The sequence below is a fragment of the Notamacropus eugenii genome, chromosome 3 (genome assembly GCF_028372415.1).
Source record: "Notamacropus eugenii isolate mMacEug1 chromosome 3, mMacEug1.pri_v2, whole genome shotgun sequence".
Taxonomy (NCBI): Eukaryota; Metazoa; Chordata; class Mammalia; order Diprotodontia; family Macropodidae; genus Notamacropus; species Notamacropus eugenii.
In genome coordinates this window covers 63,858,381-63,885,295 of record NC_092874.1, presented here as the reverse complement: position 1 = coordinate 63,885,295, position 26,915 = coordinate 63,858,381, and the positions used below count along the sequence as shown (strand labels likewise).

The following is a 26,915-nucleotide window of genomic DNA, read 5'->3' as shown; positions in this document are numbered from 1 at the left end:
ACACCATTTTGTTCTCCACCCTACAGGAAGAAAACCCATAAACGTTCGCAGTGATACTTCAGACAAATCTATCCTTGATACAGAGATTCCATCCTACTGAACCCCCAGATATAGTTACAGGGTATACAGAAAAGGACATGATTTAGAGATGACAGTGGGGTGCTTCCACTTGCGCTCTGGACAATCTTTCCACCTTGCTTCAGACTAGCCCCTACTTTTTATAGATCATGGGAGGGACTGGGAGAGGGTGGGACAGGGACAAGACTGCGGAGCTCCTCACAGTCTTACACTTTGAAAGCGGTTATCTAGGGTGCATGACCACAGCCCTCACTGCCGAAGAAAACCACATCAATGTACACAAGAGGCCGAAGCCATGGGACCCAGATGGAAACAATTGAATGCACGATGTTTCTGTTTCTGGGGTGTGTGCAAAAGATTATTTTGATTTGATTTGTGAGAGGCAGGATTCTGTGGTGAAGCGAACACTGGATTTGAAACCAGAGGACCTGGAGTTTGAGTCTTCATTGTGGCATTTACTAAACACTTGAAAGTGGACAGTCTTGTTTCTTTGAGACTTGGTTTCCTCAACTGCAAAAGGGAGATGCACTCCCTACCTCACAAAGTTGTGGAGACAGTAGTCAGTCTGCAAGTTATGAAGTGTTCCTATAAGAAAGGATGATTGAAGTAGAATGTAAGTCCCTGAAATTTTTATCCCCAGCACCAAGCAAGGTGCCCGATAACAGTTCACTTAATAAATGCTTATTGATTACTGGACAGAATACAGAGAAACCTAGGAAGACTGTCAGGAACTCTTTGAAAGTGAAGTAAGTAGAACTGGAAAACAATATCTACACTGACAATAACAACGCTGAAACTGAAATGAGAATGGTTAGTTTTGACACCTCTAGGCTTTTTCCCTTCTAGAAAATCCCCTCCCCCTCCCTTGTTTAAAGAGGCACCAAATGGTGGGTGTGAAACACTGCCCACAATAATGCTGGCCCTGGTGATATGCCAATAGGCTTTGCAGAAGTGATTTGTTTTTATATAGATACATACATACATACATACATACATATGATGTATACACATATAAATTATATATACACCCATATATAATATATACACATATATGAGTACACATATAAATTATATGCACATATACATATATATATAAATATATACCTTCAAAAATGTAAAGCACTCTCTAAACATTAGCTGCTGTAGTTAGTACAATTAAGCTGAGGCAATGTCCTATAATGCAAATAACATAGCTAGCTTTTGTATAGTGCTTTAAGGGTTAAAAAGTGCTTTCCAGAAGCCATTTCATTTCTTCCTTGGAAACAACTGCATTAGGTAAGAGCTACAGGTATTCTCACTCCCATTTTGCAGATGAGAAAAGTGAGGCTTAGCGACAGGTAAGTGATTTGTCCTTGCGTGGTCACAAAGCTGGTAAGAGAACTAGGTTTCTCCTCACTCCGAGATCTACCATGTTTTCTACTTCTCTGTGCTTCCTCTCGCAATTGCACATCAGCACATGTGGGTTCTAGAACCCTTCAAACTTCCCACATGGCCCTGAGCAGACCTTTAACCTCTCTAGGCAGTTCTCACTTCCTTTGTCCTTGACACTGAGCTGTCAGACTGGATCGTGAATGACCTGGGAGGCTTTAAACGCCTATGATTCTGAAAGTGTAGAATTCAATAGGACTGACTGGATAGTTTTGACACCTCTAGGCTTTTTCCCTTCTAGATTTGTGCTTAGTGTGGAGTTTTTGAGGGGATACTTTGCACAGCCAGAGGTAGAGAGAGATGTGTGTTGTAGTTTGTGCTTCCCTTCTTTAGGGATTGAGGGACACTAGTTAGGATATAAAGAGTCAATCTGTAGAAATTATTTCGAAAAACTTATTAGAGGCTGAGAATTTTGCATAAGGAAAAGGTCATAGCAACCCTTATTTGTAATTCATGATTGATCTATATGCTGCTCGATAAACATCAGGCACCAGCACTGTCTCTTCCCTCAAAGACCACATTCATTTCTGTACGTCACTGCTTCTCTTGGGATGTGCAGTGAAAAGAACCGTGAACTTGGAGTTACCAGATGTAGGTTTGAATTCCAGCTCTGTACTTACTAGCTGTGTGAACTTAAGCAAGTTATTTAACCTCTCTGGGCTTCACTTTCCTCACTTGTAAAAAGAGGAGATTGGACTAGGTGACAACTAAGTTTCCCTCTTACCTCTATCTGTAGGAAACATATTATAAGATATTGTTTTAAACATGTTGTTCAGTCTTTTCAGTCATATGTGACTCTTCGTCATTTGGGGTTTTCTTAGCAAAAATACTAGAGTGGTTCACCATTTGCTTCTCCAGTTCATTTGATAGATGAGGAAACTGAGGCAAACAGGCTTAAATGACTTGCCCAGGGTTACACAGCTAGTAAGTGCCTGAAGCCACATTTGAACTCAGGTTTCTTGACTCCAGCCTTAAATCACTGAAAGGGTGTTGTCTTCAGACAAACTGAGACCTGGGAAAGACCTTAGCTTAAAAAAGCCAGGGTCTCCCTACTGCATCTGTGGCCAACTCCACTTGGCCTGACCTATGTCTTACCACTGGACTCACGTGACTCTGGAGGAGAGAGTGAGGCTGATGACTTTACACAGCCCTGCCTCACTTAAATCCAATTCAGTAGCAAGTCAAGATATCTCCTCCTGATGTCACTGTTCTTCTTCAAGAACAAAGGGTGAACGATAACAATGCCCTCTATCTACCGTACCACCTCACTGCCTGTCCTAAACATATCATGCTGTTTTTCTAAATCCACCCAGACAGGAGATCTGATCCCATCTGTGATCTTAATTGCTATTTATGAGACGTGCTGAAGAGACACCGGGTGGAATAGTGGTGACAGCACTGCATCCGGAGTCAGAGAACACTGGGTTCCAATTCTGTCTCTTTCACATACAACCTGTGTGATTCAGGGCATATCAGATAACCTCTCAGGACCTCACCTAAAAAACGAGAGGGATGTAATAGATATTTGGGGAAGCTAGGTGGCGCCATAGCACATACAGTGCTGGGTTTGGAGTCAGAAGACTCATCTTCCTAAGTTCAAATCTTGCCTGAGACATTTCCTAGCTGTGTGACGCAGGGGAGGTCATTTAACCTTGTTTGCCTCAGTTTCCTCATTTGTAAAAGGACCTGAAGGAGGAAATGGCAAACTACTCTAGGATCTCTGCCAAGAAAATCCCAAGTGGGGTCATAAAGAGAAAGACATGATATTAGACGTTCTCCAAAGTCCCTTCCACCTCTGTGAGCCTATGAAAATAAAGAATAGTTCATCAGAACATTTGAAATTGTTAGGAACACTAAGATATATGTAGTATAAAATCTTCAACTGAGAAAGTTAACAATAGTGCTCTAAAAAGGGTTCTAGTGAGCCAACAATCTACACTAAACCATAGGATCAAATGTTTCTTGTTCTTGGGGTTATTAGAGAACTTTAGACTTAGACTTTCTGTGAGCTCATCCAATTTTTCTTTACTGAGTCATAATATTTAGCAAAGTGGGCAAGTTAGTTAACTTTCAAAGTTAAGCTGGGGCCAGTACAGCACAAAATACCGAAAAGGACACTATAGACAGCATCAGTCAAACTCATCCAAACAGTAAGGAGTCATCCTGCTGACATCTTAGCCCTACTCTGCAGCTTTAAATCTCTCAAAAATAAGAAGCAGGAAAAGGGCAACATGGAAGAAATAAAGCATTTCCCTTTTAAAAAAATCAGCGTTGTTGAGATAATGAACTTAAAATGAATGAGGTAGGCAGAAAGAAGATAGCAAAAGGAGCCCTTTATTGCTAGTACATGCATGTCTTGAGACAGAAAATAGGTTCCTGTGTTTCTGCAGTTAATAAGTTTAAACAGAACCAAAAACAGATCATCAAATGAAAAATGGGTTGGTTCCTACATTTGCTTTTAGTGCCGTGAGCTATGGTTTCTAGTTTTCTCAATCAGAAAGAAAAACCTCTGTATCCCCATCCTTCCTGAAAACAGTGGTTTCAGAAATTAGTGGTCATGAATCGGGCACTTAAAACACTTCATAAATGTGTTTTGAGGTTTGTATCTTCTTGTGAAAATCACCTATCCAGGTACAGTTGAAAGCTGGAAAGAAAAACTTCTTTCCATATTCTGTGCTTACTAAAGATGCTGGAAGGATATTGTTAGAGTCTCATTATTGTTCTGAGCAGTTAACACAATTCCAAGCTTAGGCTTTTTGCTGGCCAATAGAGTTCCATGACACTCAATCAAGGTGGATTGGCTAAAGTGGATTTTCAAAAAATCTCTTAGATGATTACATGTCTATGTCGTTTTGTAATTTTCTGCTCTTCCCCTTTGGCTTCACCCTAGAGTACTTCTAGAACTCTTACCCAATCTTTCAATAGCACCTCAGTGATCTGGAAAGGCTTTCTGGGTAATTAGCATGCAAATGTGCATTTCAATGTGTGATCATAGACAAGCTATCGTGCTCCTGCTGAGAAATTGATTTTGTTAGCAGGCCTGGAAAGGTGTGTTTTTCATTTAGACATGCTTGTGTGACTATGAACACAAAAGGGAAATTCCACATAGGCAATATTACGGAAGAATGCTCTGGATGACAACAGCACAACCAAATATTTCAACTCTCCATTACTTTGTATTCTGGTAAAGGTGTGGATTACTCAGAGGAACAGTGTTTGGAAGTAATTTATAGTTTTTCACTCAATTTAAAATGTTGCATCATGGTTTTGTTGTTCTAAAGAATTTCTTCTATTATAACTGGCTAGAGGAGAAAAAAGGAAGTTATGTTTCAGAAAAATATGCCAAATATTCCCTTGACTTTGTTTACCGGATTGAAATCTTGGTGGGCTCTGCCACCTGTGTGATTTTGAACAAAGCATTTCCCCTCTGGGGCTTAGTTTTTTCATGTCTAAAACAAGGGGGTTGGTTACTCTAGATGGTTTCTAAGGCACCTTAGAGTTCTAGATGTAACATCTTACGACCAGAATATTTTGTTCCTCTTCTCCTCTCCCTCCCTTTCTTTTCTCTCCTCTACCTTTCCCTCCCCTCTCCTCTACCTTTCCCTCCCCTCTCCTCTACCTTTCCCTCCCCTCTCCTCTACCTTTCCCTCCCCTCTCCTCTACCTTTCCCTTCCCTCTCCTCTATCTCTCAGCAAGGGAGAAGAGTCAAAGATTTGGGGTGGGACCCATCAGGAAAATTCTGCCCTGAGAATATAAATATACCAGTTTCCAATTCCATGCTTGTCGGGGAGAAAGCATCAGTGTGAAATGCTGAATGGAGAAAGGTTGTGACAAAACCATACCTAGTGGAGTGTGTCCCACATGGAGGAAGTGTTGAAGGCCTATGGGCCGTTATCCGGGCTCCACAGAGTTAGGAAGGAGACCAAGAGACGTGAATGATGCAGGAAGGGATGAGGGAGCAACCCCACTCACCCACCCCGTGGATCGCCGTTCAGAGCCCTGCCTGCACCAGGTGGGTCTGCAAACGCCAAGGCCGGCTGCCACTGATGGGGAACAAGGACCTGTTTACGCTCCCTCCCCGAGCCTCCTCTCACCGCGGAGAGCAGGCTGGCGCTCGTGGTGCGGTCCACCTGCGGAGCTGGGAGCCAGCAGCTGCAGCCGGAGAGAGCAGCCCCCTGCCGCGCGAACTTCCCCTTGGGCGAGGCACAGTTAGAATGCTCCTGATTAGCGGGCTCCGCATCTGGGGTCGGGCTGCCCTGCGCTCTCTCCTCTCCGCGGGGCTGCGTGTAGAGCATTAGCTTTCTTGCTGCCCTTGCTTCTCACCATGGTGCGAGCTTTTAGCTTGTTGATTTATGTAGCTATTCTGTGTCAGGTAATTGACCAGCAATATCGTATTTATCATCTAGACTGTCACAGAATCCGCTTGTTATTCGGCGACTCCAAGGCATTTGTGAAAGGTCCATTGACTTCAAGTCGCGCCAGAAGACCGTCAAGAATGTAAAGCATTCAAGGTTTTGCCCTTCCAACTTCTGCGCGATCGGTATGTTTTCCATTCCCCCAAAAAGGCAGGGCGAGGGGATGTCCTTAACAGCAGGGTTGGCCTTATATGCAAACATAATTAATAGAAATTGGCGTTCACTCATTTTTGCAACACTGAGAAACAGTGCCCCCCTCCCCTATATATCTATAGCTATCCGTATTTCTATCTCTATATATCTATATACATATACACACACTCACATATATGCATACTCACCTTTTGAGTTTGTTTTTTGAGACTAGGTATTTCTAATCTCACTCTGGCTGAAAGTGCACAGGCCATTATGATTCCACCACTAACAGGTTGGGGAGCTTTTGACCCTATCCGTTTGCCCCTCTTTAGGCAGCCTGCTGGACCTCTTCTGCACTCCCACAGATTCACCATAACGGTGCCAAATTTAGTGTGACACCTAATTGACTTTAACCCACTGCATCAGAACAATCTCAAACATTCCCTAGCTCCAGCTGGCTCTCGTAATAGGGATTGTAGGCAAGGAAGTAAACTTACCATCTTCAGACATTCTGCCATCCAGCTAAACTGGACTACTAGCTGTTTGATTAATTGGGCCGTCCATCTTCCACTTCTGTATATTTGCATCAGCCCATTACCTCCTCATGTCCACCTTTTGGAATCGGTCTCTTCCCATAAGCTAAGGTAACATCTTAGAGAAGACTTCCCTGTACAGCTCCCAGCACTTTTTCATTGATGTTTGAAATTCAGTAATTGGAGATTAATTTCTTTGGTTCAGTATTTCATCCTTGCTTAGAATTCAGATGCATTGGAGGGATGTGAAGCTGATCTTGTCATTGATAGCATGCTTTAACATTTTTATTGATACCTTAAAAACAATAACAGTCGATTCCCAATGCACACCCTCCTCATTGAACCTTCCCTTATAGCAACAACAGAAACAACCAAAAGCAAACTAGGTAAGCAAAGTCACTCAATGAATCACAAAAAACTCCACATAAATAACCCCTCATTTCATTACTGAGAGAAGTATTTGAAGTGATTTTTAAGGAGTTTATCCTGAAAGTGGATTTTTTTAGGTAGAGAAGGGGAGAACATGAGGATGGTGGGCACCTCAGGGGGCATGAAGGAAGAAAAAGATTAACAAAATGAAGCTTGGGGCAGAAAAAAAACTTCACATTCCACAGTTTTGTGCAGGGACCAACCCTGTTGACCAAACATATCTTTAATCTCAAGTATAGTCTTTAAAAACCCCATGTTTAGTGTTGTGCAGCCCTGAGGCTGCCCTTTAGTTACTGTGGGTTCTCTCTGGCACCGGGCTCTCTCTCTTTCACTTTCCTGTCCTTGTAATAGGTTAAAGGCAAAAGGGAGTCTGGGTATTTTGGGGAAAACACTTGAGTAATTAAAGGAAAACAAATCCTTTTATTCTACTTTTGGAAGCTGTAAAGGACCATCAGGGCAGGATTGCTTGCTTTTCTCTCTGAGAGGAACAGTGGTGATGTACACCTGCAATCCTCATGTCTTTTCCCCATCATCAATTGTGGTTAGAAATAAGACACATGTGAGTATTTGACATCCACCCAGGGCTGTTTAAATATTTCTGATGACCCCTGTGGAGTGAGAAGTGCCTGTTACTTGTTTCTAACCTCAAAACAGTATAAAACAAAATCAGGCTTCTCTTGATGCATTTTGTCATTTTCTGAAGAAACTGGGTCAGGAGTAGAAGGGACATAAATTACTTCAGGTTAAAAATATTTATAAAATTTGAGTAATTCAAATTAGTAAAGATCATCAAAGATTTTATTTTCCTATTAGCAATTATGATTTCCTGATTGAAGAAATAACCAGACATACCAATGGGGGTAAATCAACACACTTTAATAGTTAGTTTGCCTTGATAGCCAAATATTTTACAGCACGACAAAATTCCTCTCCTCCCCACAACCCCAATTTGAATTGCTCAGTATGATGAGGCTGTGATGACAGTATGGAAATAGGGATGAACTCTGATCCCTTCCTACCATATCAGCCACAGAGAGGAAGAAGTTTTCCAGTTACTTCTCTTTACATTCATCCCAAACTGGAGGTGAATCTAAGTAACTAGAAAATCCACAATAGTTGAAAGTTAGAATGGTTTTAAAAATCTGGCTACAAAGTTTGAAAAAAAAAAGTGATGTTAATGTTAATTTTTCAGTTGTTAACTAATGTTAACGTTAACCTTCCAACTATCTTCTTTTAAGAATGAAAAATATTTCTCTACTCTATATTTGTGCTCTGGCGTTTGGGTAGAAAATAAAATTTTTAAAAAATGTTCTGCCAGGAGCCAGAAATTTTGAAAAATGTTCTGGCAAGAGCTTGGGAGAATTTGAGCAGCAATGAATGAATAAAATATTCTTTTGACTGGTAGTGGGCTGTAGAGCCTCTCATCCCCCTGGTTTCCTATCCTGCCTTCTTCCTGAGGGTCAAGTCCAATATATTCAACCCACTTTTGTGCTCTTCTGGCTGTTTGTCCTAGGGGTATTTGTCAATACAGTTACATGCATTGGGGACTGTGCAATTACTTGTTTTTAACAGTTAAGTGCTGTTACAGAATGCTTGGACATGCAAGAGAGTTGTTTGTACTTTGGACCAAATCATGCTGAGTCAAATACATGAGTACACATCCCATATGGCTCTCTCATTTGACTGCTTCATAGGCTTTTATGGTTATTCATTTTCCTCTCACCAGTTTCAGCTGTAAAATAAGGTTCCCTCCCAACTCTAAATCATATGAAACAATGTACACAGTAAAAAGACCAAAGACACTGAAGCTTCAGAAGTAGTCATATGAATGATGTCCCCAAATTGCCCCCTTTCCTGGAGAGAAATCATAAAGAACAGTGTGTTCCCTTGGGGAGGCAATCTTTATTAATTTATATTATTAATATTTAATTTATTACTAATTAACTATCAGGACAACATGATGCTCTTTATCAGAAAAAGCAACAACAACAAAAAAAAAAAAGCCCCAAAAAACACAGTTTCAGGAAATGGTGAGAGAAACATTAAAAGACCTAGATAAGAAGTATGCAAAGCTTCCTGGAAGGTTTATGTTTCAATTTGGATGCATTTGCCTACTTTAGCAGGACAGGGTCTTCCCAGACTGAGCAAAGCACAGCTAGTGGTGATTCATTTAGTGTAAACACTAATTAGAGAGACTTACTCTTCAGTGATGAATAATGATGGGGCACAAGGCATCGAGTTTAATTTGGGAAGTGAAGATAAAGGTGAAGGAGGAGGGGAAGGACGTAAGTGGATGCAAAAAGTGGCCTCGACTTGCAGACATTGAGGGTTCTTCAGTTCTCTTCTCCAATGTTAGAGCCACACCTGGAAGGCAGTCAGAGCCAAGGAGTAGAGTGATGGTAGTTTCTACTACTCTGTTGATGATGGTGAAAACACAGCCCACAGTTCCAAGGATCATTTAAGACATGAATCAAGCTCAGTGAACCCAGTTAAACATGCTATGAATGACTTGATCCTGCTTCCTGGGGAGATAGGAGGCTTGTGATAAGTCAGTTTCTTTATTTCCTCTCTGGCCACAAGGGAATTGTTAGAGAATAAATAGAGTAAATGGACTTTTACCCAGGAGAAATATAATTGAGTTCTGCTATTGTTTCTCTTACTTGCCTACTATATTATGTAGTCATGTTTTTACTAATTAAATTGCTTTACTTTTCCTACTATGTGAGGTCAAAGTGAATGACTAATAATGGTTGAATGTAAGAGGAAGGCATGAATGTTGAGTGGGTGGGGATAGAGCCAATGAGAATACTTTGAAACCATAAGTAAAGAGGAGATTGCCCATAAACCACAAGCAACTGCTATATTCAAAATTTTTCTCTGTGATAGAAACCTAGTCTAGATTTCCACACTTTAATCTCTTCAGTGGATCTGTGATCCCATCAATGTGGGTATTGGCTGTATTGATGTAAATTGCAACCTGCAGGTGCTTTCTCATCCTAAGCCAACATTTAACCCCTCTCATTTGCAGGGAATTGCAGCAGATGCTGAAGATACAAAATAAAATAAAATAAAATAAAATAAAAATCAAGAGCTCTTGCCCTCAGGGAGTTTACATTTGACTGGGAAGGGGGGGGGGATACAACATATTCACAGATAAATGAAGGGAGATTGAAGTAGCCACTGGGGAGGAGAAGGTGGGTCTCTCCAAGAGGTAGAAATAAGGAGGTAGTGTGCATTCTGGGTCTTTGCAAATGCATAGAAGTGGGAGATAGATTGTCCAATTAATCAAACATCTAGTGGTGGAGCTTAGCAGGAAGGTACAATGTCTGAAGATGGTAATGAAGGGTCAAGTTTACTATCATGCCCTCTCTCACATCATATGTCCTTTTCTCTCTGCCCAGATAGTGACCACCCCAATTCAGGCCTCATTGTCTCTGACTTGGACTATTGCAGCAGCCTCCCAACTGCTCTCCTGTTATTCCATCAATTCATCCTCCACAGAGCTGCCATATTGATATTCCTACATCATTGATCTGAGCATTCAGTGACTCTCTGTTGAGATAGATGGTGTTGGAGGAGAAAGTGAGGTTCCTCCCTCACTTAAATCCAATTCACTCACATGTCATGGCATCACCTCCCTGATATCATGCTCTTCTTCAAGAATGACAAACAACAACATTGACTCTAGGATAAAGTACAAATTCTTCTGTTTGGCATTTAACGCAACATAATCTAACTCCAACCTACCTTTTGGGACTGATGATAGACATTTACTCTCACTTATACATGCTATGTGCCAAACAGACCGACTTAGTGATATTCCTCATACATAGCATTCCATTTCATGTCTTTTTTGCCTTTACACAGAGTAGGATGCCTTTCTTTTTCTTCTACTTCGCAGAATCTCGAGTTCCCTTTATGCTACCTTCTAAAACAGACTCTTTCTGATTCTGAGCTCCACAGCAAACCATTTTGGATATATTTTGTTTTTCCTCCTCTGTATATATCGCATGGAAGCTCCTTGAGGACATTTTTGCACTTTTATCTTTGTAATAGTACTTGGTATGTTAAATGAGATAATAATTGTGGTATGTTAAATGAGATAATAATTGTGAAGTACTTAGCACAGTACCTGGTACATAGTAAGCATCATATAAATGTTAGCTATTATTATATAGTAGGTCCTTAATAATTATTGAGTGAAATGGAATTGAGTAATATGAATGAAAACTGGAAAGATAGCTTACAGGTACATTCAAGGTTTTTTTTAATAGGAGAATGATGTCATCAGAACTGGCCCTTGGGAAACTGTTTAGAAGATAGAGATTGGAGAGAAGAGAGACTAGAAGTAGGGAGGCCAAGTATGGTGCCATTACAATAGGTTCCAGAACTGGTGATGAGGGCATAAACTAGGGTGGTGGCCATTTGAGTGGAAAGATGCTATCTCATGTGTTCTTAAATGGGTGCCAACGAAATTATGACCGCTACAGTGAATTCAGTAATGTCTGATTTGTAGTTGCTTTGACTTTTCAAAATGTATATAAGGATATGTTTGCTATTTAGGGTTTTCATAACACAAATGCCAAGCTTCTGTTGTGTATATAAACAAATTGAAAATGCTTGATAGAGAATGTATACTGACATTTACATACAGCTCTATTGGTAAGTTACATCTCCCTTCACTCCCAAGCCCCCAGCACAATGAACTGTTGTGACCCAGGCCACCAGTTGAAGACTCCAATCTGAGAATTGGCAGCCCTTCTTTTCCCTCTCCAACACTCCCCATACTTCTTCTGGCCCCAAATAATAGAAGTGGGAGATAGATTGTCCACTTAATCAAACATTATTAGGACATCTAAGTTCTTAGCATGGCCTATTCCTTTCTTTCCTAGGTGTGGTGTTTAGCTTATCACAGAATCATTACTTTAGATAGCTGCTAAATATATGACCAGGAGAATCTGTGCAGTTCTTTTTTTTTAGTTATTCCTGCAGACCTCAAAACAACACTAATTTAATTGTACATGGAATTTCTATCAATCCATGGGAGGCCTTCTTGCATTTGGTGTTGACCTATGTAGTACTCGAGCTGACAGATCACTAGGCTTCTCTCTCGTCCCTGCTGACCCCTTTAGAACTAGTTGAGCAGAGCTCCAGGTCTGCCTGTGAAAAGATGAAGTCAAGATCATCAGGAGTTCAAGGAGATTCCATTGTCTTTTGGGTTAATAGGAGCAAGTAGTAATGAAAATCGTGATGACTAAAATTCTGCTCCTGTGTCTTATGCCAATAAATCAGTCATCTAGTGGGCATTAGAATAGAGGGTTGGGAAGCAGTCCTTGCCTTCAAGGGGAGAATGATTTCTAGAGGGGTGGATGTGATCTAACAAGGGGAAATGAATGGAGAATGAAAAGTGCCAATGAGTCAGCTAAATAAATGTCTCTATATCAATTCACTTTTGATGGTATGACCTGGCTTTAGTGGTAAATTCTGGGTATTTTATGGGTACTTATATTATATTTATAATTATATCATGCTTATATAATTATACAATTATAACTCCTTTTGAAACTAAAATACATCCTGCCTTCTCACATAGTAGCTGACTTACATCTCAATGCTTTTCACTCTGCGTGTGCGCGCACGTGTGTGTGAGTGCGCACGTGTGTGTGAGTGCGCATGTGTGTGTGTCTCTTATCTTTGTCTCTTTCTCCCTTTTGACAAGGATGCCAAATTTACATGAAAAATGAAAGGGGAAACATCCACCAGGTAGCTGTTCTCCCTTCCCTCAGCTTCTGGGCCTCTGGCAGATGCTTCCAGGCTAAAGGAAGAGATTGACCTTTCTCCTGGAGTCATTTTTTACCTTAGTCCTCAGCTGGATTTTCAGATCTGAGAAATGCCATTGCTTTTTCTCTAAGTTTTATGGTCCCTGTGGAAAGTGGAAGCTTAGAATTTTATGGCTATCCCCATAACATGCCTACATAATAACCAAGACCTAAAAGAAATCAGATGGCAGATATAAAAGAAATTTAATCAGAATGGGTTCACTTTTCTTCCTTGTTCTTTTGGATTTATTAGAAATTTGTATCAGTGGGTAAATAAGCAGTTAGAGAAGGTGATTGTCACCAGGAGGGAAAGAGTTTCATAGAGATGAATACCGGATAGCGATGTTGAAGTTATTGTGAAAAGGAGAAGCTTTTTCAGTAAAGTTTTAATTTTTTTTTAACCAGACAGAACTGAAGTATGATTCAGGTAATAGTAAAGTTGTGAATCGATTCAGTTCTTTCTTGATTTTGATGAGGCATCTTGTAGCATGCTGAGTTAGTTTCCTTATTGTTAGCTTCTAAGTCAATATTATTGGCAAGTTTTATGCTGCATTTTGCAAGACCCTTTAATGGCTTAGATGAGTAGGAAAAAATAAGAACTAGGTAAGGAAGGAATCCTGAGTTCATTCCAGATAAAGAGTTCATTTTATTAGCTTGCACAATAATCTTCAATGGGATAGATGGTCAGCACAGAGCAATTAGTATGCTTCTTTGCATTTAACAGATTCTTTATAAAGATATGTTGTGTTGACTTGAATTTAACCAATAAATGAGTTGGTAGCAAATCACTTATAAAGCACCCATCGGGGTTAAGAAAATTTTTCTAAAAGAAGAAACTAAAGAATCAAAGGGAAAACAAAACCATGTTAACTCTGATTTTTCAAAAGGAATAACCAAAAGCAGAAAAACCCCATTAGAATATCATTTGATTTAGATGTAAGATATCTATGTACTTAGGAAGAACAATATATGTTTCAGCTGTTCCAGCTGGTATGATTAATGACTACCAAACTGGTGGAATCCATTTGTTTACCAGATGTTCTTGGGGAAAATGAAATGAGACTTAACTTTGTCAAGATAATAAAAAAGTCTGAATCTCTGCAGGGTGATGAGGACTAATTTCTATGAACTGGGTCATACAACTTCATACTTTTAAAGCATCTTTCCAAATCGAGAATCAGTAACTACTGTTAGAATTGAATTTGAAGCATTCATTAGTTGTTGGGTAGGGTTAAGAGCTTCTCGCTGGGGTTTGAATATTGTAATGCAAATATCCACTGCCTCCTGTCTTCAGAAACACATTCAAAAATTGGTTACTAGGCAAGCTGCAAAAGAAGTACCATTCTTTCTCTTTTCTCACCCTAATCCCTCAGAAAGTTCCTAACTTCTAGTGTTAAGCTAAACCAATAAAAAAACCAAATTTTCCTGTCCTTTTGTATTAATAGCAGGTGCGTATGGCTACGTGCACACCTACACTCTCTGTGTGTACGTATATCTAAATAATGTGTGAGTGTGAGCTATATAAACTAGGACAATATTAAAAGTTAACAATTCAGGATAGGCAAAAGGAATGTCATAGTATAAGTAGTAGTCTTAAACTACCAAACCATAATAGAGAAATAGAGGAGACTAAGCTATAATACAGCTGGAGAAGGTGGAGTGAAAGTCAACAGTCTTTTAGAATTCTCTCGCCAGCAGGGCTGTTATTATTTTGCACAGAACAGAGGGGCTCCTGGGGTTAAAAAGGTTTTTTTTTTAACTCCAATGTCTCTCAATCCCCTTTCCATTTCAGCAAGTAGAACTTGAGGAAGATTTATCTTGGCCAAGGGGTATAAAACCTAAAAATTAAAATAGATTTCTCAATATAAAGTGATGTGACAGTTGAATTGAGAGGTCAGTTCAGCTTAAAAGTTCAGTTCAGTTCAGATGAAAAGAAGCAGTTAATATAATAATTCTACAAAGTGGTTAAAGGGTTAGTGGGTTTCAGCCCAAGCTTTCTGGAGACAGTCTAACTGACAAAGAACTTCCTTAGCTACTGTCTGAAATAATTGACTGGGAAATCTGCAGGTTTCATAGAGATTGACTGAGAAACCTCTCTAAGACAGCTATTTGAGAAGACTTGAAGAAACCTTCATAGAAAATGGCTGAGAAGTTTAGTCATGACTGCTAAAAAAGTGCTGGTCTTTATCAAGATATGGATTTATTAAGCAGAAAAGCTATGTGATGTAGGGGGAAGAGCAACTCAAAGGAGGATTGTAGCTCAGGCAAAGAAGAAAGCTGAAAGAACAGGTTGTTAGAGCCAACTGAAGGAGCCATAGGCTGTCATTCACATAGAGAGGCTTATTTACCATAACATTCCACACTGGATGGTGAAGGTAGTTAAAAAGAGCTAATGATACAGCTGTAACCACAGCATCTCTAGTTGTTGTTTTTCGGTGTGTGTGGTGATGCTAAAGATAGCTGGAGTCAACAACTAGCTAGATTAGAGGGCGACACGTAGTGGCAAAGGAACATTGAGCAGTGGCTAGTGGTGAGGAGGAGAAAACAGAAGACACCTGGTGGAGGAAAACAACGCTTGGTGGAAAGCAGATCTTGCAAAGATCAATCAAAGGCGTCAATTGCAGCTTTGCAGTCTTAGAAATATGAGTTGTCCATACATGTACCCTTGTCTAAAGTGCTCTCTGTGTATGTATGTTCTTCTGTGGATCTCCATGGGTTTTCCATTTGTGGATGCTACATGTATAATGCCTACAAAGATACGCTTTCTCTACTGAGTATATATGCATTCATAGGTGGCTTGGTGAGTAGAGAGCTGGGCATGGACTTAGGGAGACCTGAGTTCAAATGTGGCCTCACACACTTACTAGTTGTGTGACCCTGGGCAAGTCATTTAACTCCATTTGCCTCAGTTCCCCATCTGTAAAATGGCAGAAGGAAATAGCAAACCTCTCCAACATCTTTGCCAAGAAAACCCCACATGGAGTCATGAACACAACTGAAATGACTGAGCAAAAACATCAAATATATGCATTCATAGAAAGGGCTCAAATATTGTGAGAGAATATTCTTTTATTAGTTGATTTACTTGGCTATTTAAATGCTTTTATTATGAATTAATAAATCTCCTGTTATTAAAACTATTGGTCTTTGATGACTGATTGGTGGAAAAGTAAAACAAATTGGTGGGGGCTTGTGAAGTAAATTCTGGACAGGAGAGGAAAAGAGAGCATCCATAGGTCCATTCTGGATTTTCATTTTGTATGCTGTATGCATTTCAGGATCTATTGGAGAAATTTTCATCTGGCACTTTCATTTTGGATGCCCTAGCACTACATGGATCAACTGAAGAAAATTGTTTCTTGATTTCCAGGCTGTGATTAGATGGTTGGGTTTCCTGTTGTGTTTTTATGAGTCAGACAAACTAATTACTTTAAGATAACTCTCATATTGTTTCATACAAAAATGCTTTTGAAATATGGCTTACTTTTATGGTTGTCAAGTGGTGGATTAAAAATAAAACAACAAAAGACTCCAAATGGATATTAAGCTTCTGCAGTACTGTTGTGTAGCAATGCATGTAGACTCACCCAGACAGCTATTAGAATGCCTTGTCACATAAGAGACAAGACTATTGAGAGCTTTGTGAGAGCATGGCAGATTCTTTAAGAAAATGCAAAGTACTTTCTGAACACCACAGGGAAATGGATCAAATTCCATCTGTTTTTGAAAAATTACCTGAATAAGTAAACTATTTTCAAATTCCTAGTAAGATAAAGATGTTTGAATATACATAGAAACAGATCACTTAAGCCTATCCTTTTGCCTAGGGAGCTTGAAGCCTTAATGAGGTAGACTTTGGGAAAAGAAAGATGGGACTAAAGATGGAAATCACTCCATACCCTGATTGACTCCATTACCTATGTGTGGTCTTTGATAGCAGTAAATGTGAACTTGGCTGCACTGAAATGATCTTCATTCCTTCTGTTGTCCTTGGATGCCAGGCAGTAGGGAAAGAAGTAAAATCAAAACAAAACAATAAAATATGGTCTAGCTCCTTGTGAGTAAAGATTTATTCTTTCTTCCTGTCTTCTTTGCTTCTTTTTTCTTTTTTTCCTTCCTTTCTTCTTTTCTTTCTTTCTTTCACTTAGAATCTATCACTGCAGCTGACACATAGTAGGTGCTTAGTAAATACTTGTTGATTGATGGTGGAGAATGGAGAGGGGATAAAAGTCAAGGAGCATGAACTTGATCTTAGGGGATTCAACTTTAATTCTTGAGAAGGTCCTATATTATTGAGAGAGTTTCGGAGGTTGAAGATGTATAATAGAATTATGTATATTGTATGTATATTGGACTGTAAGTAATCTCACATATTGGGAGAAGGTCAAGTTCATTGTCATGATCATCAGCAAGGGAATAGACTTCTTTCCACTAAGAAATGTTGACATGCAAGAAACACATAAGATAGGAGACTAGTGAAGGCACTCCATGTTAAGTTATGGAAAAGATCAGAAACTTTCTGGTTTATAAAGTAGCCCAGAGGATGGTTGAAGACTCCTAAAGATCATACAGTGAAAGAAACTATTACCCATTGGGGAGTTAGTTGTATTTCTTGGTGAATGAGAGTAGAGGAATGAAAAATAGTGAAGCAGAACCTAAAGAGTCTGTTCATCTGCTGCAAAAAAAGATTGTCAATGAAAGCTGAGGTAAAAAAAAAATGAAGTCTTTTTACCCAGTAGAGAGTAAGAGAATTCTTTTGAGTGTGTTCAGCCCAAGGGACCTTATAGTTAGGCATAGGGGAAAATTTGAATCCAGAGGCTTCCTCTTTCTTGCCTAATACTCCAGTTGAAGCAGTCCCAGGTGACAAAAAAACCATTTGTTTTCAATACCAATGAAATGACAGATCTAGTCTCCACCTTATTCTTTTTTTAACTTGTTGTAAAAATTTATTATTTTTTAACATTCTTTTCTTTTTAAATTTTGAATTCTGAATTCTATCCCTCCTTGATCCTCTCACCCACCCACTGAGAAGGCAAGCAATATGATATCAATTATGCATGTGAAATTACGCAAAACATTTCTATATTAACCATTATGCAAAAAAAGGCAAAAAAAAATAAAGTGAGAAAATTATGCTTCAGTTTGAACTCAGAATTCATCACTTCTGTCTCACTGGATGGATATTTTTTTTCCATCTTAAGTCCTTTGGAATTGTCTTGGATTGTTGCATTGATCAAAGTAGCCAAATCTTTCATAGTTGATCCTTATTGCAACATTGTTACCATGCTCCATGATCTCATGGTCCTTCTCTTTTCACTTTGCATCAGTTCATTTAGATCTTGCCATGATTTGCTGACCCCCACCTCTGTCATATCAATCATATGTCCTTTGTTCAGCCATTCCCCAACTGAGGAGCATGCCCTCAATTTCTGATTCTATGCCACCACAAAAAGAACTGCTATAAATATTTTATATGTATGGGTCATTTTCCTTTTTCTTTGATCTCTTTGGAGGTACAGAGCTAGTTTTGGTATTGTGGGGTCAATGGATATGAACAGTTTTTTGGGTAGAGTTTCTTATTCTCCAGAATTACTGGACCAGTTCATTATTCCACCAGTAGTTTATTAGTATATCTATTTTCCCTCATCCTATCCAGCATTTGTTATTTCTGAGAGGTATGAGATGTGGTACCTCAGAGCTGTTTTAATTTGTATTTCTCAAATAATGATTTAGAGCATTTTTATATGACTATTTCATATGACTATAGAGAACTTTGACTTCTTATTCTGAGAACTGCCTATTCATATCCTTTGGACCTTTATCAATTAGGGAATGGCTCATTAAAAAAATTATTTCAGTTCTCTACTTATTTGAGAAATGAGACCTGTATCAGAGAAACTTGCTGTTCAAAATTTTGATATTATTTCATTGTCTATGCTAATGTTTAGCAAAGTGTTGTTTCTTGATTATCTCTTTTAATTAGATCTGTTTTTGCTTTGTCTGAGATCATGATTGCTACCTTTTTTTTCCTTCAGTGAAGCATGTTAGATTCTGCTCCAGCCCTTTATTTTAACTCTGTGTGTGTGTCTTTCTGTTTCAAGTGTGTCTCTTGTAAACAACATATTTTTGGATTCTGGTTTCTAATCTATTCTGGGGGCTGAGGGGCTTAGGTCATTCCATTTACATTCACAGTTAGGACTACTCACTATGTATTTCCCTCCATTGCATTTGCTTTTGCTTATTATCATATCTTATTATCCTGTTCCTCTTCAAAAGTCTGTTTTGTTTCTAGCCGCTGCCTCCCTTCATCTGCCCTTCCTTTTATGATTCTCTCCCCTCCTGCTTGTGTTATCCTCTTTTCCTCCTATTTCCCTATTGGGTAAGATAGATTTATCTATACAGGTAAGTGTCTATGTGTATCATCTATCTATCTATCTATCTATCTATCTGTCTGTCTGTCTGTCTGTCTGTCTGTCTGTCTAATCTACCCTTCCCTCTTTGAGCCAACTTCAGTGAGAGTGAGGTTCAAGCATTGCCTACTAAACCATCCCCCTACCACCACCATTTTCCTCTCCACTGCAAAAGCTTTTCCTTTTATGCCTCATTTATGTGAGAAAAATTTTCCCATTTTACCTCTTGCTTCCCCATTCTCCTAGTGCATGCCTCTTTCTCACTTCTTTACTTTCTTTGGAAATCACAGTTGACTCATGCCCATGTTTTCTGTTTATGCAAGCTCCTTTTAACTGTCTAATGATGACAAAGTTCTTAGGAATTTCATGAATCATCTTCCCATATAAGAATGGAAACAGTTTAACTTTATTGAGTCCCTTATGATTTCTCTTTCATATTTGTCCTTTTATGCTTCTCTTGAGTCTTGTGTTTGAATGTCAGATTTTCTGTTCAGCTCTGATCTTTTCATCAGGAATGCTTGAACGTTTTCTGTTTCATTAAATATCCATTTTTCTCAGAAAGATTATACTTAGTTTTGCTGAGCAGGTGATTCTTGGTTGTAATCCTAGTTCCTTTGCCTTACCAAAATATATCACATACCCTCCAGTCCTTTAATGCAGAAGCTGCTAAACCTTGTGTTATCCTGACTGTGGTTCCATGACATTTGAATTGTCTTTTTTTCTGGCAGCTTGCAATATTCCTGGTTGTTTTCATTTTGGGATCTCTGTGAAGAGGTGATCAATAGATTATTTCCATTTATATTTTACCCTCTTGTTCTAGGATTTCAGGGCAGTTTTCCTTGATAATTTCTTGAAACAGAATGTCCAGACTTTTTCTTTGATCATGCCTTTCAGGTAGTTTGATAATACTTGAATTATCTTGCCTTTATCTATTTTTCATGTTAGGTGTTTTTTCTCATGGGATGTTTAACATTTTTTTCTATTTTTTTCATTCTTTTGATTTTGTTTTATTGTTTCTTGATGTCTTATGGAGTCATTAGCTTCCACTTGTCCAACTCTAATTTTTAAGGGATTATTTTCTTCAGTGATATTTTGTACCTCCTCTATTTGGCTTATTCTGCTTTTTTAAGGATTTTTTCCAGTGGATTTTTGTGCCTTCTTTTCCATTTGACCTATTCTACTTTTTAAAGAGTTCTTTTCTTCAGTGAATTTTTATGCCTCTTTTTCTGATAGGCAAATTCTATTTTTTTCAGGTATTATTTTCTTCAGTATTTTTGTGCCTCTTTTACTAAGCAGTTAGTTCTTTTTTCATAAATTTCTTGCATCACTCTCATTTTTTTCCCATTTTTTTCTTCTGCCACTCATTTCTTTCTTTAACTCTTCCAGGAATTCTTGTTGGACTTGTAATCCAATTAGTATTTCTCTTTGAGTCTTTCTTGTTGTTCTTTTCACATTTTTGTCTTCTTTTGAGTTTGTGTCTTGGTCTTCCCCGCCACTGATACCTTTTGGTCATCAAGTTCATTTTTTCTTGTTTATTCATTTTGTCTAGCCTGTTTCTTGATTTTTAACTTTATGTTAAAGTTGGTTCCTGCCCACCCAGGGATGGGGAGACATATCCCAAACTTTAAGGTTTTTTATATTATTGTTTTCAGAGCTAGTTCTGGGGGTCTGTATGTTTTTAGTGCTTTCAAGATGGTGTAATCTGAGAAAAGAGGTATGGCCATTGCTCTTTTGGTCTGCATTCTGGTCTTTATCCAGGAAGAGCCCTTGTTCCCTTTTGACTGACCACCAGTGTTCTTCTCCACCCTGGAATACAACCCAGAACTGCATATGGGCATAAAGTTGCCAATCAGTGCCAGCTGTACCCAGCAAAAGCAGAGTCTGCTGTGATCTCTGACTTGTTGTCCAACTTCCTTACCATCTCTGTGCTGAGCTGTTGCTACTGCAGCCAAGATATATATATGTATATGTATATACATATATATATACACACACATATATATGTATATATGTATATATCTATGTATCTGTGTATCTATGTGTGTATCTTTATATGTATATATGTGTGTATGTGTATGTGTATGTATTTAGTTTTTAGTTTTCAACTTTTATAAGATTTTGAGATCTAAATTTCCCCCTCTCTCCACTCTTCCCTTCCTAAAACAGCATGCAATCTGATATAGGGTATACATGTATGATCATATTAAACATATTTCCACATCAGTTATGTTATAAAAGAAGAATCAGAAGAAAAGGGAAAAACCATGAGAAAGAAAAAAACAAAAACAACAAAAGAAAGAGAAAATAGTATGCTTCAATCTGCATTCAGACTCCATAGTTCTTTCTCTGGGTATGGATAGCATTTTCCATCATAAGTCTTTTGGAATTGTCTTAGAAAATTGCATTGTTCAGAAGAACTAAGTCTAACAAAGTTGGTAATCACACAATGTGGCTGTTACTGTGTATCGTGTTCTCCTGGTTCTGCTCACTTGACTCAGCATCAGTTCATAAAAGTCTTCCCAAGTTTTTCTGAAGTCTGCTTGCTCACCATTTCTTATGGAACAATAGTATTCCATTGTATTCATATATCACAATTTGTTCAGCCATTCACCAGTTGATGGACATCCCCTCAGTTTCCAATTCTTTTCCATCATAGAAAGATCTTATTAGAGCCACTCTTGCAGCCTCCATGTGCCCTCACCCACCTCCAGACAACTTCTACTGACCTCTCAAGTTTTCTTAGGCCAGAGAAATATCTCACCTTGATCTTTTCTTGACTCTGCTGCTTCACAATTTTATTTGAGGGCATTATTTTGCAGCTTTTTGCAGGGAAATGTTGAGAGAGTTCAGTTGGGTTGCTACCTCTAATCTGCCATCTTCCCTTCTCCTTATTCTTAAATGTGTGTATTATGTTAACAGGATTTTACTGAGCCAATCTCTAACCTGAGAATGATGAAACAGTGAACCAGAGACAAAGTGCCAGTAATCAGGTAGCTGTTTAATTAATCAATTTCAGGGTGAGGAATATTCTCTTCACTGAAGTAAAAGCACAGGTTATACCCTTAAATCACAAGTGCAGAAAGAGAAGGGAAGGTGGATTACAAACAATCCTTTACTGGTTTCCCATGAGAAACCCACAAATCCCACAATACAACAATTCTGGAGTCAACCTTTTGGGGGTCATGACCATCTCCCCTAGAGTACAGAACCAGAGTTCTGTGACGGGAACAGGTTCTGTAATCTTTGATTCACTTTGCTTAAGGTCTAGTGATTTTGAGCATTGGCAGAGTTTTGATTAATCAGTTTAAGCTGCATTGTGAGTTCTGACTCCCAAGTCAAGGAGTCAGCTCTTGAGAAAACTAAATTATTAGTTTATTCATTGCACATCTCATATCGATTAATATGAAAATTATAAATTCCCTTCTCAACTGTTATGTAGGTTTTTGATTCTATAAGTATTTTGAGAGTTGGAAGATTTCATGATATACTTTTGCACAATATAATTGTATGTGTTGCAGTTTAAAATTAAAAGTTACATATGTACATGTATGAATATATAAAATTTCTCATGCTTATGTTGGTGTTAATCATGATATTAATGATGAATAATACAAACATTTAACTGTACCTCAGGTAATTTACTGGGACTGAAATTTTCTTTATGGTGAGAAGAATGTAGAGAAAAGTCAGAAAAAAAAGAGAAAAGTCAGAGAGAAAAATTGGATTGACATGTGACTAGGCAAAGTGGGATGAATGTTGTTAACATAATAGCCTTTGAGATTTTTCTAGCCAGCCCAGTCATTACCATATTGCCTAGAACAGAGGGACTGCTGCAGCAACATTAAAAGTTTCTTTGTGACATATCTCAATTCCTTTTCCTTTGAGGAAATAGAACTCTGGGGAGATTTGCCTTACCCAGGGATATGTGCTAAGTCCAAAGAGTACAAGAGATTTCTGACCATTAGTTAGGTTACAATTGAACTGATGGTGGGCAGGGATGGTGGTGTCATACTAGAGAATAGTTCAGTTAAAAAGAATTCAGTTCATTTCAGAGTTCAGAAGAGAAACATTAACAGAAGAGTTCTAAGAAAAGTAAAAGGGTCTCTATAACTTATGATATAGCCTGGCTGAGAGAGCCTGGTGGTTTCCTGCAACTATTGGCTGAGAAACCAGACTTTAGCTGGGAAGCCTGAAGAAAGTTTCACAGCCGTTTGTGGAGAAAGTGGGCCGAGGAGGGCTAAAATATTCTTTGCCTGAGTTTATTAAGTGTAGGACTTATAATACATGGAGGATCAAGTATTATTAGGTATCTCAGAGGAGAGAGTACCTCAGTGAGAGCCTAGGAAACCAATGGCAGGGAGCAATTCTGGAAAAGAACTGATCAATGAAATCAGTAAAAGACATTGATAGGAGCTTTTCAGCATCAGGTGGGAGAATTGTCCCTATATCCATATCCCTTGGTCATAGGTGCTCCCTGTGTATTCATGCTTGTACTTGTGGATGGTTACATGTTCCTACCTAGGGAAGTTCCACATATATGTCTAGAAAAACACACCCCTACCCTGAGTATTATATATTCATCTCCTGAGTTCAAATCTGGCCTCAGACACTTACTGTGTGACCCTGGTCAAGTCACTTAATTCTATTTGCCTCAGTTTCCTCATCTGTCAAATGAGCTGAAGAAGGAAATGCCAAGCTGCTCCAGTATCTTTACCAAGAAAACCTCAAATGGGGTCGTGAAGAGTTGGATACAACTGGAATGACTCAATAATAACAACAAATAATTAAATGATTTTTTCAGAGGTATTCCAACCTGGAATTCCAACCCAGATCTTCTAACTATAAATTAAGTGGCCCATATTTTCACTAGTCTGTATCTAGATTTTAAAAAAAATATACTAGACTTGGTAAAGTCTTTTTTTTTTTTTAACAAAGAGAGAAAAAAGTGGACTGATGGTATAATTAGGTGGATCTACACTTAAGTGCTTTTTAAAAGCTGAATGCCAGAACCCAAAGAGTAGTCATCAATCAATGGGTCAGTGTTAGACAGGAGGGAAGGCTCTAGCAGAGTGTTCTCATTCTTCTTTTAAACATTTTTTTATTAATTGCTTAGATGAAGTGTAGTCTAACCATGTCTCTACCCTATTGAATAAAATCCAGTGGCTTCCTATACTTTCAGGATCAGACATTAAATTTTTAGTTTGGAGTTTAAAGCCCTTTCTTATTTTTCCAGTCATTTTATGCCTTAGTCCCTCCCCCTTCCTCCACATACTCTGTGATTCAGTGGCATAGACCTCCTTACTGCTCCTTGCACAAGACATTCCATCTCTGGACTTTGGACATTCTCATTGCTTCCCCTGTGTCCCATTTTCTCCCTCATCTCCACATCCTGCTTTCTCTGGTTGAAAATCCCACTTTCTGGAAGACTTTCTTTTTTCCCTTAATGCTAGTGCCTTCTGAGATTAGCTTCAGTTTTTCCTAGTATGTATCATTTGCACATGATTGTTTGCATGATGTCTCCCCCAGTAGACTGTGAACTCCTTGATAGGAGGATGGTTTTTGTCTTTTTATCTCTAGAACTTAGCATGGTGCTTGGGATGTAGAAGGTACTTAATAATATCTTGTTGATTTGATGGTACGTGGATGCCATGCATATCAGATTGCAGATGCCATAAAACCATGAGGAATTGTTAATGAAACTTGTACTCTAGAATCTGGAGCTCAGAATACCTCAGGGTGCTAGAATAATGATCAGAATCCAGTAAGATGAAATTTAATAGGGAGGAATTTAAAGTTCTAGGCTTTATACTGTATATAGGCTTCAAAAACTCACGTGCAAAAATTCAAGTGCACAATAAAAGATGAGGGAGGTGAGGTTATACAACAATTTAGATGAAAGAGATAGGTATTAGTGCCCTGGCAAGCTCAATATGAGTGTGTATTAACAGAAGTGCTGGACCCTAATGAAGGTAAGATGCATGGCTACTTTGGGCTAAAAATGTTTAGAAAATGGCATTTCTGAAAAAATGACTTCTCAGATTGGTCTTCAAGGTACAAAGATGTCTGTTAACTGATATTCACTTGCACTTCTTGTTTTACTACAGGTTCTTACATTGAGTGACGTATTCTGTATAACTATGACAAAATGATAGTATTCGAGTTTCTTTGGAGAAGAAGAAAACTTCACACTGTACAATCTTAGCCTTGATTCACGAAGTTAATCTCATTCTAGCACACCCTTTAACCTTTAACCAATAGACATGTTCATCTACAGCATGATTTTTTTTAATTCTGAAAAGCATATATCTTAATGTTGATCACATTACTAATATGATTTAATATGTGACCATATCCTGATCTATCACTTAAAAAGTATAACCACATCTTATTTTTCCATTTAAATTAACAACATATACATAATCTCTCACATTCTATTACATTTCTATTTCTTATATTTTTTTAATGAGAACTCAGAAATATGATAGCTAAATATGCCTTGTTCATCAATGTCAAAGTAAATCAGAAAACTGCTTTTGTGATCAAAGAGTTTATTTCTATGCTAATACAGTTATAACAATAAAAACTCATTTTCTGAAAACAGATAAGCAACAATTTCAATAAATTGAATTATTTTCAACGATGTTCATAGTAGGTAGCCTCTTAGAAGGAATAATATTTTTTCCTGAAAAGGAGACATCACAAAATACAGCAAAAGATGAAAATGTAATGAAATTACTCAATGGTAATGAGCCAAAGACTGTTAAAAAGCAACTAGATTGATTTAACCCAAAGTATTCATGAGGTACTCTGGGTATAAAATAGTACCAATATTAAGGATGCTTAATGAGGCTTTGTTATCATACTAGATACAACAGCTGAGATCATCTGGATATGAAGACAGAATGACAGATACTTTTCTGGAAAAAAAACAATGAATTAGGTTAAAGTGATAACAATAGTAATTTAGAGAAGAGAGAAAACAGAAAACGTAATGCAAAGATTATGAACTTGTGGCTGGGATCTGTAATTACAAGTGCGAAATGAAGTTGAATTAGGTTCCTTAACCTTCTGAGTGCAGAGAAAAATAGAAAAATTCTGTTGCTTTGACAAAACAAAGGGAAACTATACTATTTATGCTTCCTAGGAAATAGGTATCAAACATTTAACAAGTTTTTGTTTTCATTTAAACAATTTGGGGATTAAATAAATCTGTAGAGCTCTGCCTCTCTACTTCTTATCTTCAATAGAGCCCCAGGCTCAAACATTAGGTCAACAAGAAATTCTTCAGGACGAGGTAGCAATCCAGTTATGCCTTTATAGGATTCATCAACTAATTTCACTTCATTCCAAGCTCTGTTGTACTCTCCTCGGACTAAAGTGGCACCAATTCCAATTTTGTCAGCTAAAGCCTGTGAAAGAAAACATCCATAAGTAAAATAAGGGTAGGTGTTGGGCAGGAGGAGGGGTGAGAGATCATTAGCTGTTTAAAAAAAAAAAAACCCAGCACACTGAATTAATGTTGGTAAAATAGTTTGTTCGATGAATTAATAGATTGGTGAAGCAGAAGAGCTAACTTGCCATAATGCAGGAACAAATGGATTTTATGACTAATTTTGATGATTCCTTGAAAAATTTTATAGGACACAAATATCTTATAGTCTTTGCTAG

General features: G+C 38.3%; 1 protein-coding gene and 1 long non-coding RNA gene across 5 annotated transcripts in view; one reads left to right on the top strand and one right to left on the bottom strand.

Annotated features, from left to right (window-relative positions):
• Window positions 1-5,960: 5,960 nt before the first annotated feature.
• On the top strand, window positions 5,961-25,845 carry LOC140532802 (uncharacterized). The gene is made up of 2 exons (XR_011976668.1): window positions 5,961-6,046; window positions 25,352-25,845. It is a non-coding gene; the product is annotated as an uncharacterized lncRNA (long non-coding RNA).
• ARMC3 (armadillo repeat containing 3) overlaps window positions 25,779-26,915 on the bottom strand; it is a 129,532-nt gene continuing 128,395 nt past the window's right edge. For all 4 annotated transcript variants that reach the window (XM_072651702.1, XM_072651703.1, XM_072651705.1 and 1 more), the window contains one exon: window positions 25,779-26,656. In XM_072651702.1, coding sequence (XP_072507803.1) covers window positions 26,447-26,656 — 210 coding nt within the window. In that variant the 3' untranslated portion in view covers window positions 25,779-26,446. The remainder of the gene's footprint in view (window positions 26,657-26,915) is intronic.